At 37.6% G+C, this 13,947-nt stretch overlaps 1 protein-coding gene across 1 annotated transcript; it reads right to left on the bottom strand.

Annotated features, from left to right (window-relative positions):
* Positions 1-453: 453 nt before the first annotated feature.
* Positions 454-12,863, bottom strand: PDK4 (pyruvate dehydrogenase kinase 4). Its single transcript, XM_077765367.1, has 11 exons — positions 12,558-12,863; positions 11,475-11,616; positions 10,229-10,300; positions 9,299-9,483; positions 9,050-9,136; positions 8,510-8,587; positions 6,715-6,791; positions 4,610-4,708; positions 4,296-4,406; positions 3,877-3,990; positions 454-2,700 (listed from the first exon to the last, which is right to left on the bottom strand). Exons 1-11 carry the CDS (start codon positions 12,685-12,687, stop codon positions 2,557-2,559), a joined length of 1,239 nt encoding a protein of 412 aa, XP_077621493.1. The 5' UTR covers positions 12,688-12,863; the 3' UTR covers positions 454-2,556.
* Between the last annotated feature and the right edge of the window lie 1,084 nt (positions 12,864-13,947).

Genomic DNA, 13,947 nt, shown 5'->3' with positions numbered 1-13,947 from the left:
GATTTCTACCTTATTATTATTCAGATATTTAACCCAGAAGTTGTGTGGGAACCTAAATTATAGAGATAATTGTTCTGGCACTTATTATGTAAATAGAGTCACCAAGTGAAACTTTTAATGTACCAAAAATGTACAGAATATATGTATCGCAAATGATTCCTGATATTCATGGAGGTAATCACACTATGTCCTATGTGTAATTGGGGCATACCCAGGAAAGCAAAGGACAATAGGAAATTTCTGGACTGATGTAAAATACTTATCTTTTGATTAAAAATCAAGAGTTTCAGTTACTTTCAATACTTTTAAAAGGCTATACTCAATACATAGATAAATTAGATTTGACTATAAGGTGAGGAAAACTTTTACCTCAAATTTTTCTTAGTATTTTGCCATTAATTTGAGGAATGAAATTCAAAAGACCATGTTTATTGTTATAATAAAAATATTTATTATAAAAATGATTACATCTCTTTGTACATAGTGACAAAAACACCATTTATGCATCAATAACTTAAGTGGGCCTGAACATTGAGTATCCATCTGCTAGAATCCTAAAGTTCTTCCACAGATTTTACAAATACCAATGTAGACTATTTCTATTTTATAGAACTCCATTTACACAGTTGATGTTATTGAGATATTAATTTTTTTCTCTAGTATTTTAAAGATAGTTCACGGTGTTTGGGTTAATTAATAAACTGCCTTAAATCTTTGGTAAATACAAGTATTTACATGCAACATGTTTAAATTTCAGTAAAAACTGAAAAGTTAAATAATCTGTTGTAAATAGTTTGGTGTAACTGATAAACGCATCAGCCAGAGTCCCACCATCAAGAAAAGTCACTATGTAGGACTTCTCATGATAAAAGTCTGACATCCACAACAAATCATTTGAGGCCCTTATGGCCACTACCTACAAGCAACACCACAACTCTAAGCCACAACAAAATTATAGAAAAATGTTAAATTCAACATATACAAACAGTACTGATTATTTTACAATGCAGAAAATTCTATATTTTTTCTATATCCTGGTTTATACATCAATTTGAACAGATGAGTTCATTATCTTGTTAAAGCCTATTATCTCACAAGAGTGAGAGAACCACTTAAAGAAGCAATTCCATTCATCCTCTTGCCAGGAATTTATCTATGAAAATATAGATCATTTCTTGAAATAATTTGTAGGGAAAAAAGCAAGATGCCTGCTTTCTCTTTCCTTCTCTCCCTTCCTTCCTCCCTTTCTTTCCTCCTTCCTTCCTTCCTTCTTTCCTTTCTTCCTTCCTTCCTTCGTTTTTCCATTCCTTTTGTGGGAGCTATATGCTAGACTGCCTATCAACCTGCATATTATACTTGAGCTCCACAAAAGTTCCATATGCATTACAACTTCCATTTATCAGTCCTCTCTTAACTATTCAGATGAAAGCATCCTGGCATGAAAACCTCGTACTCCCAGGCTATTTGTTAAAAATATCCCCAAAAGTAGTTAAATTCTAATGTTCTCAAGCCGTTTGATAATTAGAAATTGTTTTTATAGACAGGTTAATGCAGGAGTGTAGAGGATAAATTGAATACAAAGAAAATATATCTTATTAAGCCTAGAAAATGGATCCCATCATTACCACCACTGCAGAGTAGAGAACAGCCCCTCCTACCGAGTTAGGGTATGAATTCATGATTTTGTTCCCTAACATTGGCTTTTCCAACCTACCATTTCATTTATAAACAAAGCAAGGTGAGAGATATTGTTGTTACCACTTTGGCAATTCTCCCCCCCCCCCACCTGCTAACCGCTGACATCCTGAATTCGGTGCGTATTTTAAAACTCACTCAAGACTAGGCAGGCACCTGGCAATATTGTGTTGTTCACTTATTACATGAAGCGTGAACAGGAAGCAGCATAATGAGGACACTGGATTTATCAGAAGAGGCTTTCTTCTGAGTTTTTACACAGGCCCCATGCCTTGGCTGCAACTCTGAATGAAATGTCTTGACTCTTTCTTACTCATCCCAATAACATTCAATGTAAATGTTATTCAGTCACCAGCTTACCCCTGCTACAGCGCATAGAAATGTATGAAATGTACATGTGAGTACGTGTCTAATCACATAGTGTAAACTATGCCCCAACCCTTTGATGGCAGGGAAATACTGGCAATTGACATTTGGCATGCAATAAATACCAGCGTCTGATGCCATCAACCAGAGGCCTAAATATCAGTCTATTGAAACTGCTAGCTTATATCTTCACTTCACTCGATTCCCATTCTTATGGATAAAGAGATGGACACCTGAGGCTTTCTTCTGCTTCAGGATTTGATATGAGCTCATACGTTGGGCTACATTAAAAGAATGGAGACTGGCCATCTGTTAACGCCTACGATACACTCTCCTGGGTCACAGAACGGATGTCGTTCCTTTTGCATCACTGTTGTGATCAAGGCGTTGGCTTTTGTTTGTTTCTGAGGAAACAGGAGTTCACACACAAACATTCAAGAAGCAGCACTGGCATTGGCCCACTTTGATCCCTTAGAGTGTCCCGAGTGTCCCTTTTCACAGAGCCACTTTCTCCTTCGCCAGGTTCTTCGGTTCCTTGCTTGGGATACACCAGTCATCAGCCTCAATGCTCATCTGATAATGTTTGAAGGCTGATTTGTTAAAGACGGGGAGTTTTTCTACAGACTCTGAAGATAAAGCCTGAAAGAAGATGGGGACGAAAAATCAAACCGAAGAAATTATTCATGGCATAATTTGTACTTGAAGTGATTATTCAAAATAAATCCAGAGGTAAGTACTCAAACATTCAAATACATCCCTTTCATTGATTCAGTAATAAGAACACACCACAGCCCATAGTATGCCAGGCATGTATAAAAGAAAGCAAAAAAAGCAAATATTATTTCTGCCCTATAGGGGCTGAAACAACATATATACAATTATAAACTGGGGAACAGAATTTTTATTCACTATTTACACATGTCCCTTGTTTGGATATTGCTGATGCGATAGAGCTGAATAGCAAAGCTCTTCTTTATTTACAAAAACCTTTGTATCTGTGATAGAGTCCTACTCTGATACAATTAATTTATTAAAATCTGAGACTATAAATCTATGATCTCTTAATCTTTCCCAGTGCTTTGAAAATTTTGCTCATTTAAGAAATGAATACATGAACTATTTCAGATAGTCAACAGCCTCTTGGCAGATAAATCTCTTGCACAAAATAAGAGCCTGCAAGCTTAATGTTTTAGTCTCTAAAATCTGTAAATACGTTTTCAGTCAAAATGGTTGGAAAATGATTAACGAATCAGGATGGTGACCTTAACAAATAAATTGAGGCTTTATTAGAAATAGAAAAAACATGTACCAAGTTTTAAAGTTTAATCAGGAAATGCCAGACATCCAACTGACAGCTTGTGAGCTGTTAGTTTTTCCTTCCCTGGATTTCTAATAAGGTCAGCTTAATGTCTTCTGTATGTTGATATCAGTTGTTTTCTAAGCTAGGACATTATTAGCATATATTTCCCACGAGTTTAAGTAGAACAAAGATACGGCTATTCTCACAGATGCCAAAAGGTGTTGATTTTAAAAATTCATGTGAGAATCTCCTCACTTGGAAGCTCACGTGCTTGTTGAGAAATAATTTTGCCTCACTTGAGGCAGGGAGCCTGGCCCCACTTCCAATTTGGTAAGTTACCATAGCAAATATTAAATTGTATATCTACATATACCAAACAGAAAGTAAAATGACTTTAGTCATCATTATTTGCATTAACTCAGTTTGGGGTATTTACTATGGACCATGGAACTTGGGTCTGTGAAGGAGGCATTGTTTTCAGAAATACAGTTGTTTCTATTGAATTTACAGGATACCTTTAAGTAGATGATGGCGTCCGTTCCATATCCTGACAAAGAGTAGAGATTCAGATCTCCTTGAAAGTACTTGGCATAGAGACGAGAAATTGGCAAGCCGTAACCAAAGCCAGCCTACAGGGGAAAGATCAGTTATTGGCAAACAAGTGGATATGATCACTGAAATACAAGACGGAGGACAGAGTTATCGTCCTTCCTGATACTGATGCTCTAGAACCTAGATAAATATTTTCTGCTTCCAATCACAGACCTCCTGTAGAATTGTTTTGCCATTTTCTGCTTGCTTTATCATTCTTTCTCAGACCCTCCATGCCCAATTTAACTAAACTGACTATCTTAACTAAACACTCCCTTGTAATCCTTGCTTTACATTTAGAACTGAGTGGCTGGGCTGAACTTCGCCATTTAACTGGTCTTACCAAAGGAGCATTCCGGGAATTATCCATCACAGGCGTTGGCGCAGTGGAGTACGTGTAACTAAAGAGGCGGTCGATGATCCTCAGGGGGACACCACCTCCTCTGTCCGAAATCTTAAACAAACAAATAAGTCACCAAAGCTATACGTTAAAAACACTGTGCATTTATCTATAGAAAAATATTTTTTCTTTCATTTAAAAATCACCTGGTGTACATGACTTTGATCTATTGCTCAAAGCAGAGAGCTTGATTGTTGTTATTGACACGTTTTTGCTTCTCTCAACAGAGACTCAAAAGAAACACAGAGAATGGTTACCTTAATTGTAAGATCTTCTTTTCCCAAGACAACAATCACTTCAATTGGTGTAAGGGAAGGCCAATTTTCCTGGTGTTCAACTGTTGCTCTCATTGCATTCTAAGGAAATCAAAACCATAAGGAATTCAATGGCAGAAGAATGAGAAACAATAAATAACTGTTTTTTATGTTTAAAATAAAAGCAGCACAGAGGGCAATTCAAAGTTCCTATTTTTTTTTAAGGTAGTAGTAAAACAGCTCTGTAAATAGCCATTTATGAATGTGTCATGCAGGAAGTATAATGAAAAATATTCATTTACCATGTAATATAGCTCCTGGGAGTAATGTCTAATGGAAAAACAATTCTGCTGGCTGTCAAGTTCTTATTTGTAAGCTTAATTTAAATGTAGAAATTGGTTTTTATAGTCCATTTCCTGGCTCTCTCTTTTTTGTCTTTCCATTACATTTTACATCCAAGCACCAAAGACTATTACATAACAAATGAACAGTGAATCATTGAACCAATTTATTGGCTTTTATAAAACTTTCTGGGAAAGGTTGTTACTATTTAAAAGGATAGTAAATAATTCTAAATTAAATTTCAATTTGCATTTGATTATCATCTTAACTTTTACCAATGATGGCAAAATAACTCTAGGAGTTGGGACTATTCAATTTAAAAATAAGTGAAGTCGACGAAAAAAGTTATCTTTTGTCCTTTAACAGAGAAGAAACTCAAACAAGTTTTCAGACAACTGGATGAATCTCAGGCAGATAAAGTTTTGGTTTATTTCACCCATCTTCCTCTCCACTCTTTTTGTAGTACATTATCGCTTTCTGGTTTGGATATAATACCAAGCTCTAATCATTAGCTGAAGTAAAAGAAAATTGTAGTACAATTGATACCCCATTGCACTAACATTAGAACAAGGTAGGAAACAGGGAGTTCTGAGAAAAACTATATCAGAATTAGAGGCAAATTTCACTTTTTTTAGGTTTCCTCCTCTTCCAGTCCAAGGGACTCTTGAAAAATATCATGGAGCTTCAGGTGTTTTCCTCTTTTTTGGTGTACGTACAGTTTTAATTTGGTGTTAAAACCCAGGGCAGGATTTGATCGATAGTACCTGGCTACCCGAGACAGGTACATTCATATCCTTTGTGAGCTTGTTAGAAATGCAAATTCTCAGATGTATGGAATCACAATTTCTGGGGCTGAGCCTAAGAATCTGTGTTTTAACAATGTTCCCAGGTGATTCTAATGCATCCTGGAGTTTGAGAAGCTCTGTCTACAGTTTTGCTATTGAAAGTGTGGAGTGTGGACCAGCAACATCACCTGTTGGCTATTAAAAATTCTAAGCCTCAGACCCACAGCAGTCCCACTTAATCAGAATTTGCATTTTTTATCAAAAAATTTTTGATATTTATTTTTGAGAGAGAGACAGAGAGCATGAGCAGGGGAGGAGCAGAGACAGAGAGAGAGACACAGAATCTGAATCAGACTCCAGGCTCTGAGCTGTCACCACAGAGCCCGACATAGGGCTCGAACTCACAAACCGTGAGATCATGGCCTGAGCCATGGCCTGAGCCGAAGTCAGATACATAACCAACTGAGCCACCCAGGCGCCCCCAGAATTTGCATTTTTAACAAAACCCCAAGTGATTCATATGCATGTTAACGCTGATCATGGAAGGAACTGACTGCCTTCTGAGTATATTCCAGATTCAGGCTGGAGCTCTGCCTCTTCTGGATTTGGAGCTGGAGTGTCCTGTGGGGGTGGAGGTAACAAGGCCTCATTCACTGAAACTTTTACCCCATGACATTCCTTAACAAATGCATAAATGACGAGTGCTTTGTTGGACACCCGAGAAAATATTACGCACAGGGAGCACTAAGACATCGTAAATCATATTGTGCCTTCTCAAGTAAGGGTTAATGTTACAATGAACTGCATGTGTCCTTTCAAACATTAACTGTAGCTTCTTTCTTTTAGGCGCACTGAAGCATGTTTGGGAGAAGACAGTGATGCTCCCGTTTAGTGGGAAATGATAAAGGAAATAGAAAAGTAACCCATGAATTAAAAATAAAAAGCCCACAAGATTGAAATTATATTGTGAAGTGTCAATACCTTGAACAGTTCAAAGAGCATATGATGGAGGTGAGAAGGAACGTACACAATGTGAATTGGCTGGCCTGGAAATTTGCCTAGAAAAAATTTAAACACATTTGGAATCAGTAAGCAAATATTTCATTAAAACAAACTCCCATATCTATGTGAATTAATAGATACTCCTTATTCTCAGGATTAAAATACTTCCCATCTTTCTTCATTCTGAAACTCTACCCAAGAACCGTCCCTCTTAAACAATAAACACAACTGGTTTATTTTCAAAATGCTATTACAGTTGCTGCCTTGTGCTCTATGATTAATTTTTTGCATTTCTCTACCAATGTATAAAGTCAGATGAAGTGTGTCACAAGGCTGCGATAAATTAGATTATGTGGATTATCTGTTTCTGTTTTCAAAACTTTTGTACTGGGCGATTTCAGAGTTAAAATTATATGCGTTTTAAGAAAGAAGAAAAAATAAATGTGTCCACAGCATAACATCAAAATGAATGTTAGCTATAATTTTCATATTTTATGGGAAAACAACACTTTGGATTATTCTTGATTTTTATCACCCAAACTTTAAATCTTACAAGCTAAATATGCTTACATTTCACCAAGAGGTTAAAGAAAACAGAGAAACAAAAACCTCATTAATACTGTTTGAGAAGAAAAATAAAAGTATTATTCTCTGGTGTCTCAAGCCTTGGCAGTGGTTGAATCAGTAAACAGAAGGTCGGGCACAATTCCCTCTTTATTTGATCAAACAGTTCAAACAGTTTATCTACAAGTATTATGCAACAATGCTGTTAATGCTTAGAGGTATTTTTCAATCTTTATTTGTATTCCTATTTTTAATTTGGCAATTATATTTACATATCCCTAGGCTGCAAGTTAGGGTACTTTCAATCCCCCCAACTTAATTTCAACTGTCTTTCTTTAAGAAGCACCATGGGACAAGGTAAAAAACCATGCCTGGCACTCATCATATTATCACTTCAATGTGGGAAGACCTTATCTTTTCAGGTGCCCTAGAGTTGAAGTCACTGAAGTAAGCTCTGCTTCCAAAACAGGGGTGAATTCTTATAGTGCAATTAAAAAAAACTTTTTAAATTTAAGAACATTTTTAAAAGAACATTCAACATGAGATCTGCCGTTTTAATACCTAAGTGTACAATGTAGTATTGTTAACTGTAGACATGGTGTTGTACAGCAGATCTCTAGAACTTATTATTCTTACATAATTGAGATTTTATACCCATTAGATAGCAACTCTCCACTTCCCCCAGCTCCCAGCCTCTGACAACCGCAATTCTACTCTCTGCATCTCAGAGTTTGACTATTTTATATACCTCAGAGAAGTGGAATTACACGGCATTTGTCCTTCTAGGACTGGCTTATTTCTTACAGTAAATTTAAAGTTGTTTTTTTTCCAGGTCTTAGGAGTAACTTCTCCAGGAGTATATAGCCACAACCAGTGGCTTCTCCTATTTCTGGCCTCCCTAACTCCCATATGTTGTAATAAGCTATCTTTTTGTTCTATGATACTGGAACTTTGTTGCTACTCTAAATCTTAAATTATCTGCTCAAACCATTCATCTTTATAAATCATTGGCAGCAACTGAATATGCTCAGTTGGAACTTTCCAGTTGAGATAAAGAGAACCTCGGCATCAAAAAAGAAGCGTACAAAGTCTAGACAAGTTCAGGAGGGAGAAAAGAAACACAGAAGTTGCTCTGTATTTACAAGAAGTAGTCATACTGGGAGAACAGTGCATTTTCCATAGATTAAACTATGTTTTATTTATAGCTTACCATTCACTTGTGTGAGCTTTAATTCTGGCGATGTTAAATAATACTGGTCACAAAGCATCTTTGAACACTCAAAGGCATCTGAAATAGAAGGTTTTTTTCGTAATGATGAAATACATTCATGCCAGGTAAAATTTTCATGTGATCTTCAGTGCGTGTACTACCTTGTACTCTAAATATCTAAAATATTCTTTAGAGTACATGCTTATATATCTGAAAAAAATACCTTTTAAATATTTTATTGAAGAAAAAAGTTAAGACAGTGGTTAAGCTATAGCTGTAGCGATAGAAATAAGCGCACTTTGGAGGTGAAATAAATATACGTAAGAATACGGACATTAGTTATTCATGTTTGGATTTTTATAATTTTATAAACGAATGTTTAAACCCCTGACTCTCAGCAAAGGACCTTCATGACAGTATTTATAAAATATAAATGGAACACTGAATACAAATTCATTCACAAAGTCACCTTAACTACAGATATGTCAATCATATAGTATATATTTTTCAATCAGGAAAATGCAGAAATCTAGAAATTACCTTGGATCACAGCTGCCACATCACAGTTTGGATCAATGCTTCCAATGTGAGTTGGGTTTCCTGTCTGTGAGTCACTAAATATAAGAACTGTTGACAAATAAAAACAGTCATTATAAAAATCAGGATAGTAGTGATGAAAACTACCATTGTAAAAGAATGTGAGCCCCTGAATAATGGAATATCTGGTTGGGGTCTGGCTTCTCTTCTCCACCCATCTCTGTGTGTCATGACCACGATGAGCTAACTTACTATGCTGGTTCATCAGCATCCGAGTAGAAATGCGGTTCATATAAAATCGATCCAAGAAGTACTGAAGATTTTGATTGGTGACTGGGTCAACTGTACAGCCATCTTTATATTCTAGGACTCCTTGTGCCATTGTGGGAACCACATTGTGGTGTCTATTTCGAACTGTGATGAGGGTATCTACAAAGCTAAGCCAAAACACATGAACACTTAGTGAAAGCTCCAGTAAGTTTCATTCCTTAGGTTACTTCAAAGAAAGCTAAAGTTTTTCATAAGTACCCATCTAAAGAACTCAAGCGATAAAAGGTCTGGAGGAAGTTTCATGAAGCCTCTCACTACAAATTCTTTGACTCCAGTAGAGGAGTTAGTATCACAGAAAGATTTATTTTGCTCCTAACTTACATGTAAACATACCAGCTTTCTAACTGGTGAATTCATTCCATGAATTCATTAAGCATTATCTTTAAAACGTAATAATTAAAAAATAATTACTATGAAAGAGGATTCTAGAGTGGCGCTGAAACTTCCCAAATTTCTTATCAGATTTATAAAACGATTCTTCTTTCTTATTCTTATAGCCAGAAACTGTCAGTGACTCTGAAAGAAAGTGTTCAATCTCCCGTGACAATGATATATATTAATATTATACAAGAGTAAATCTGTCCGCAAATCCCATCATCAGACTAAATTTATCATAAAAATAGATTTCCTTAAAAAAGAAAAAGCCTCTGCACTTGTTCGTACTCAGCAGCATTTTCAATGCTATCGTTATCAATTTTAAAAAACCAACAAGCCCAAACTTGTCATTTGTAAAGAGAAGATTATTTGTTATTCAGAGCTGTAGCTCCTTTAATTTATGTTCTAAAAAAATCTTAGGAGTATGTCTGGAAGTAGTCAAAGTTTTAGACACTTATTCCGATGCTTCGAACTTACTCTGATAAAGCTTTCTGGTCCTCTGGGCTTCTCTCGTGGAATTCAACCAAATCCATCAGGCTCTGGATATACCTGTAAAGTGACAGGTGTGCTTTTAGTTATAAAACTGAATAGTCAGATATAAGTGGCTAATTCATTTCAAAATGACTGGTGAAGAAAAAGTATTATGTTTAAAATTGAAATTTTCTTTCAAGACATCTGGAAAACCATGTATCTAAAAAAAAGAAAAGAAGCTACAACTTTAACACTCAACTTTCTAACATAAAATTATATTTCTTTAATCATTCCAACTCAGTAGTCAGTTTTTCGTTTCATCTGACAAATGTTTTCTTTTTCTATAGCATTTAGAAACAACTTTTTAAGGAAGGCTTCCTATTTTTTCCTACTATATTCATTCATAGGCGTGAGTAGAACTCATGAAAGTCAGTTCAATCCAGAATACGAGTTTCAAGTGGTAATTGTTTAATATGTGTTTCCCATTGTAATTGCTTAGTAATATATATAATAGAATACAATAGAATACATATTTCTTGAATCAGTGAACAAAAAGCTGTGCAGTCAGTGGATCAGAGTGATGCTCAGGTGACCATCTGCATACCCTGGCCCTGTTCTCTGAAAATCTGTTCCTTTGTGTGATTTACCCTCTCCAAGCCCCAGTATCCTTATCGTTAAAATGAGATGAAAATAACATACTTACTAAGTACAGCCTGCGTGCCAAATGCTGTTTTAAGTACTTTAATGAATTAGCTCATTTAATTTCATTCACATATCCCTTTGAAGCATATACTTTATTTTCCTCAATCACAGATGGAGGAATTGAAGCATAGAGAATTTAAGGTACTTGCTGAGAATTCTAATAACTAGGAAGAGGCAGAGGCAGGATTTGAACCCAAAGCCTGGTGCTAATTGGTTTGTAAGTGACAAAGATTAGACCCTCTAAATAGTAGTCATTCTTATCTATTTCTTAAGTAGGATTTCTTTTGCAGTATCAAACCCTGTCTTTTATTATTTAAAATGCAATTATATTGTGAAACTATGTATTTTTTTCAGGTTAAAATGTCTGTTTATAGCTTTATAACTATCCTTAGGATAACAGACTCTAAATTACTAAAAAATCTTAACATCTTTCAAAATTATTTACTGTTCAGACCACCCATTTTCCAAATATGATGTTAGTATATTATAAGAATTCACACTTAGATACTTGTCTGAAAAACAGACTATTTCAGAAGGATTGACCACTTACCAGCTTTTAACTAATTGCACTGAAGAGGTATTGACTAATCGATCAGGGAGGATGTCAATTTCTTTCAAGATATTGGCTAGCCTCACGGGTAATTCTTGTCGCAAAAATGCAAAGGAAGTTCTTTCACATGCATTATCTGAACCTGTAATAAGTAACAATTATTTAGATTCCGGAGAAAAGTAGATCCAAATGATACATCTGAATAGCATTAACTATCTAATATTGAATACATACACATCATAAAATTATAGTTTACCCTCAGTTGGGTTATTATCTATAGGTAATTCAGAAGTAAGTATCTCCTTCTTTATTGTCTTTTTATTTACTTTTTTTTAATGACCAATATGAGAATTATTGTTTCACTTTTTTGGAAGAGGATTCGTTTCCATGAAGTCAGATTATCCCATAGCTCAATCACCACCACTATGTCAACCAGACAACTTGGTTCAGAAAGTTCTAGATATGAAACTGGAGTAGAGGAATAAGAGGGTGGGTAAGAGTCACGGGGTTTCCAGATTAGTGGTAAATAATATCACATTTAAATCCTTGAAAATTTCCTCATAAGATTACTGCAGAAAGTTTGTAAACATGTTTGGCAGTAATGCAAATATAGGGAAAACCAGGATGGTAAAGAGACAAATTTGTCAGGAATGCAAAGATATGTATATATCGTGAGAAAGGGTGGAAGGTGGTTAAGGAATAAAATTTCAATTAATTTGAGGCTGCTTTATAACATTAGGAATCTTCTCCAAAAAGTAGTATGCTGTGGAGGTGCAGATAAAGTTTTTAATTCATTGTGAAAAGGTGACTGAAAGCAAAGAGTATTTTGACTGAAAGCGCTGGACGGAAAGATGAGCTCAAACCATCCAGTATCTGCGGTTCAGCAAGTGGCCTTCACCTGTAGGCACAAACTGTCAGAAATAAGGCAGAGCAGGGTGCACAGGCGTCGAGGCTCCAGGGTTCAGCAAGTTAGGGCACTCCAGTCACTTTAAGCAGTGAGCCCAGCGCTCCCTGCACAAGGGCTGCAAGTTACGGCAGCTCCCCAACCCCAGCGCCCCGACCCAGCCCTACTTCCCAGCTCACCAAAGTCCAGGAGCTGCTTCATGGACAGCGGGGACGGACTGTAGCGCGAAAAATGCTCGACCTCGCGGGGCACCAGGCTGGCGCCGCTCAGCGAGCCGGCGCTGCGCATCACGAAGCGGGCCGCCTTCATCTTGATGCCCACCCTGCCTGGCAAACGCTGGCGCTGGCTTGACGGACGTAGACTGAGGAAAGCAAAACCCGGGCCCGAGGAGGGGGCGGTGCGCGTCTAGAGTGAGAAGGCAGGTGGGTTGGCTGAGGTTCTCGGGGATGCTTCCGAGTGGAGGTGGCCGGCGGTGAGTCGGAGGAGACTCAAGTTCGCGTTTGGCCACCACCCGCCGCCTCCCGCGGTTTTATTTGTGTCCCCACGCGCTCCCCCCAACTCCAAAGGGGAGGAGTCACTGGGACTTGGAGACGCGTCCAGAACTGGGGGCCGTGCCAATCAGCTCAGATAAAGAACTTTGGGCCCCGCCCCCCTGGCCGCGGGGTCCTGTCGGTGGAGAGACCTGGCACCAGTACCCGAGGCTGTGAGGAGGCAGGGGGTGGGGAAGAAAGGTGAAGTGGGCATTTGGAGGTACTTGGGCTCAAGATCAGCCCCTTGGGACAGTCGGGGATCGCGTGGGCTGGGGACCCGCCCAGACTCGTCCTTGTTTACAAGTGCGAGGCGGTCTCAATGTCACGCATACTTGGCCAGAAACGAGTTCCAAGAATCAGGGCTCCGGGATGTGATTGGTTCCTGCTCAGAGCGGGCTTTTACAGTAGCCAATCAGCTCCATTCAAAAGTCTGAGCTTCTCTGCCATTGGACAGTGAAAGAAAGAAATAGCCTAAAGAGTTCTTCCAGCTTTTTCTCCAGAAGCGAAGGTACAAGTAAGGAACTGGAAGTTCCTTTTGCTGACACTCAGACTTGAGTAACTGCCCCAAATACATATTTTTTTTCTTGTGGCCATAAAAGGCCATCTATTTGTTTTTCTCCAGTAACACGTTCTCTTCATTAGGTTTAATTGTTAATGGAAAACAAAGTTAAAAAGGGATCGATTAGTCAGTTTAACTTGCCTTCTTCTACCCCCAGAGAGAAAATTTGCTCACTCTGTCCTCCTGTACAGAATGTCCTTAATCCAAATCTTTGCCTAAGACATTCTTTTCTGCTCTTAAATGTCCAGCACAAGCTATGTGCTGCAAGAGATCTTTCCTGTCGCCTCTCCTCCATCTTTCTTCCTGTATGGCCTTTGTCACTTCTGTCAACTGTATATTGCAGTTACTTGTCTTATTATATTTTCCTCTTTGAACCCCCTTTCCTGTAAAAGGTCAGGGTTCTGACCAAGTCTGATGTTACCTTTGTGATTCCTACCCTGCTTTATCCCTACTCAAGCTTAAACAGTTGTGGGAACATAG

This window comes from Crocuta crocuta, unplaced genomic scaffold (genome assembly GCF_008692635.1).
Source record: "Crocuta crocuta isolate KB4526 unplaced genomic scaffold, BGI_CrCroc_1.0 scaffold14, whole genome shotgun sequence".
NCBI lineage: Eukaryota > Metazoa > Chordata > Mammalia > Carnivora > Hyaenidae > Crocuta > Crocuta crocuta.
Note: the sequence above shows the minus strand (reverse complement) of the source record. Positions and strands in the feature narration are given on the sequence as shown.

Bases quoted from the DNA above. Each gene is read 5' to 3' on its own strand.
- PDK4 (XM_077765367.1), bottom strand. From the start codon at position 12,687: ATGAAGGCGGCCCGCTTCGTGATGCGCAGCGCCGGCTCGCTGAGCGGC. The intron at 4,709-6,714 runs GTATTGACACTT...TGATTTCCTTAG, and splicing joins TGCTCTTTGAACTGTTCAAG to AATGCAATGAGAGCAACAGT. The intron at 2,701-3,876 runs GTATCCTGTAAA...ATCTTCTTTCAG, and splicing joins ACGCCATCATCTACTTAAAG to GCTTTATCTTCAGAGTCTGT.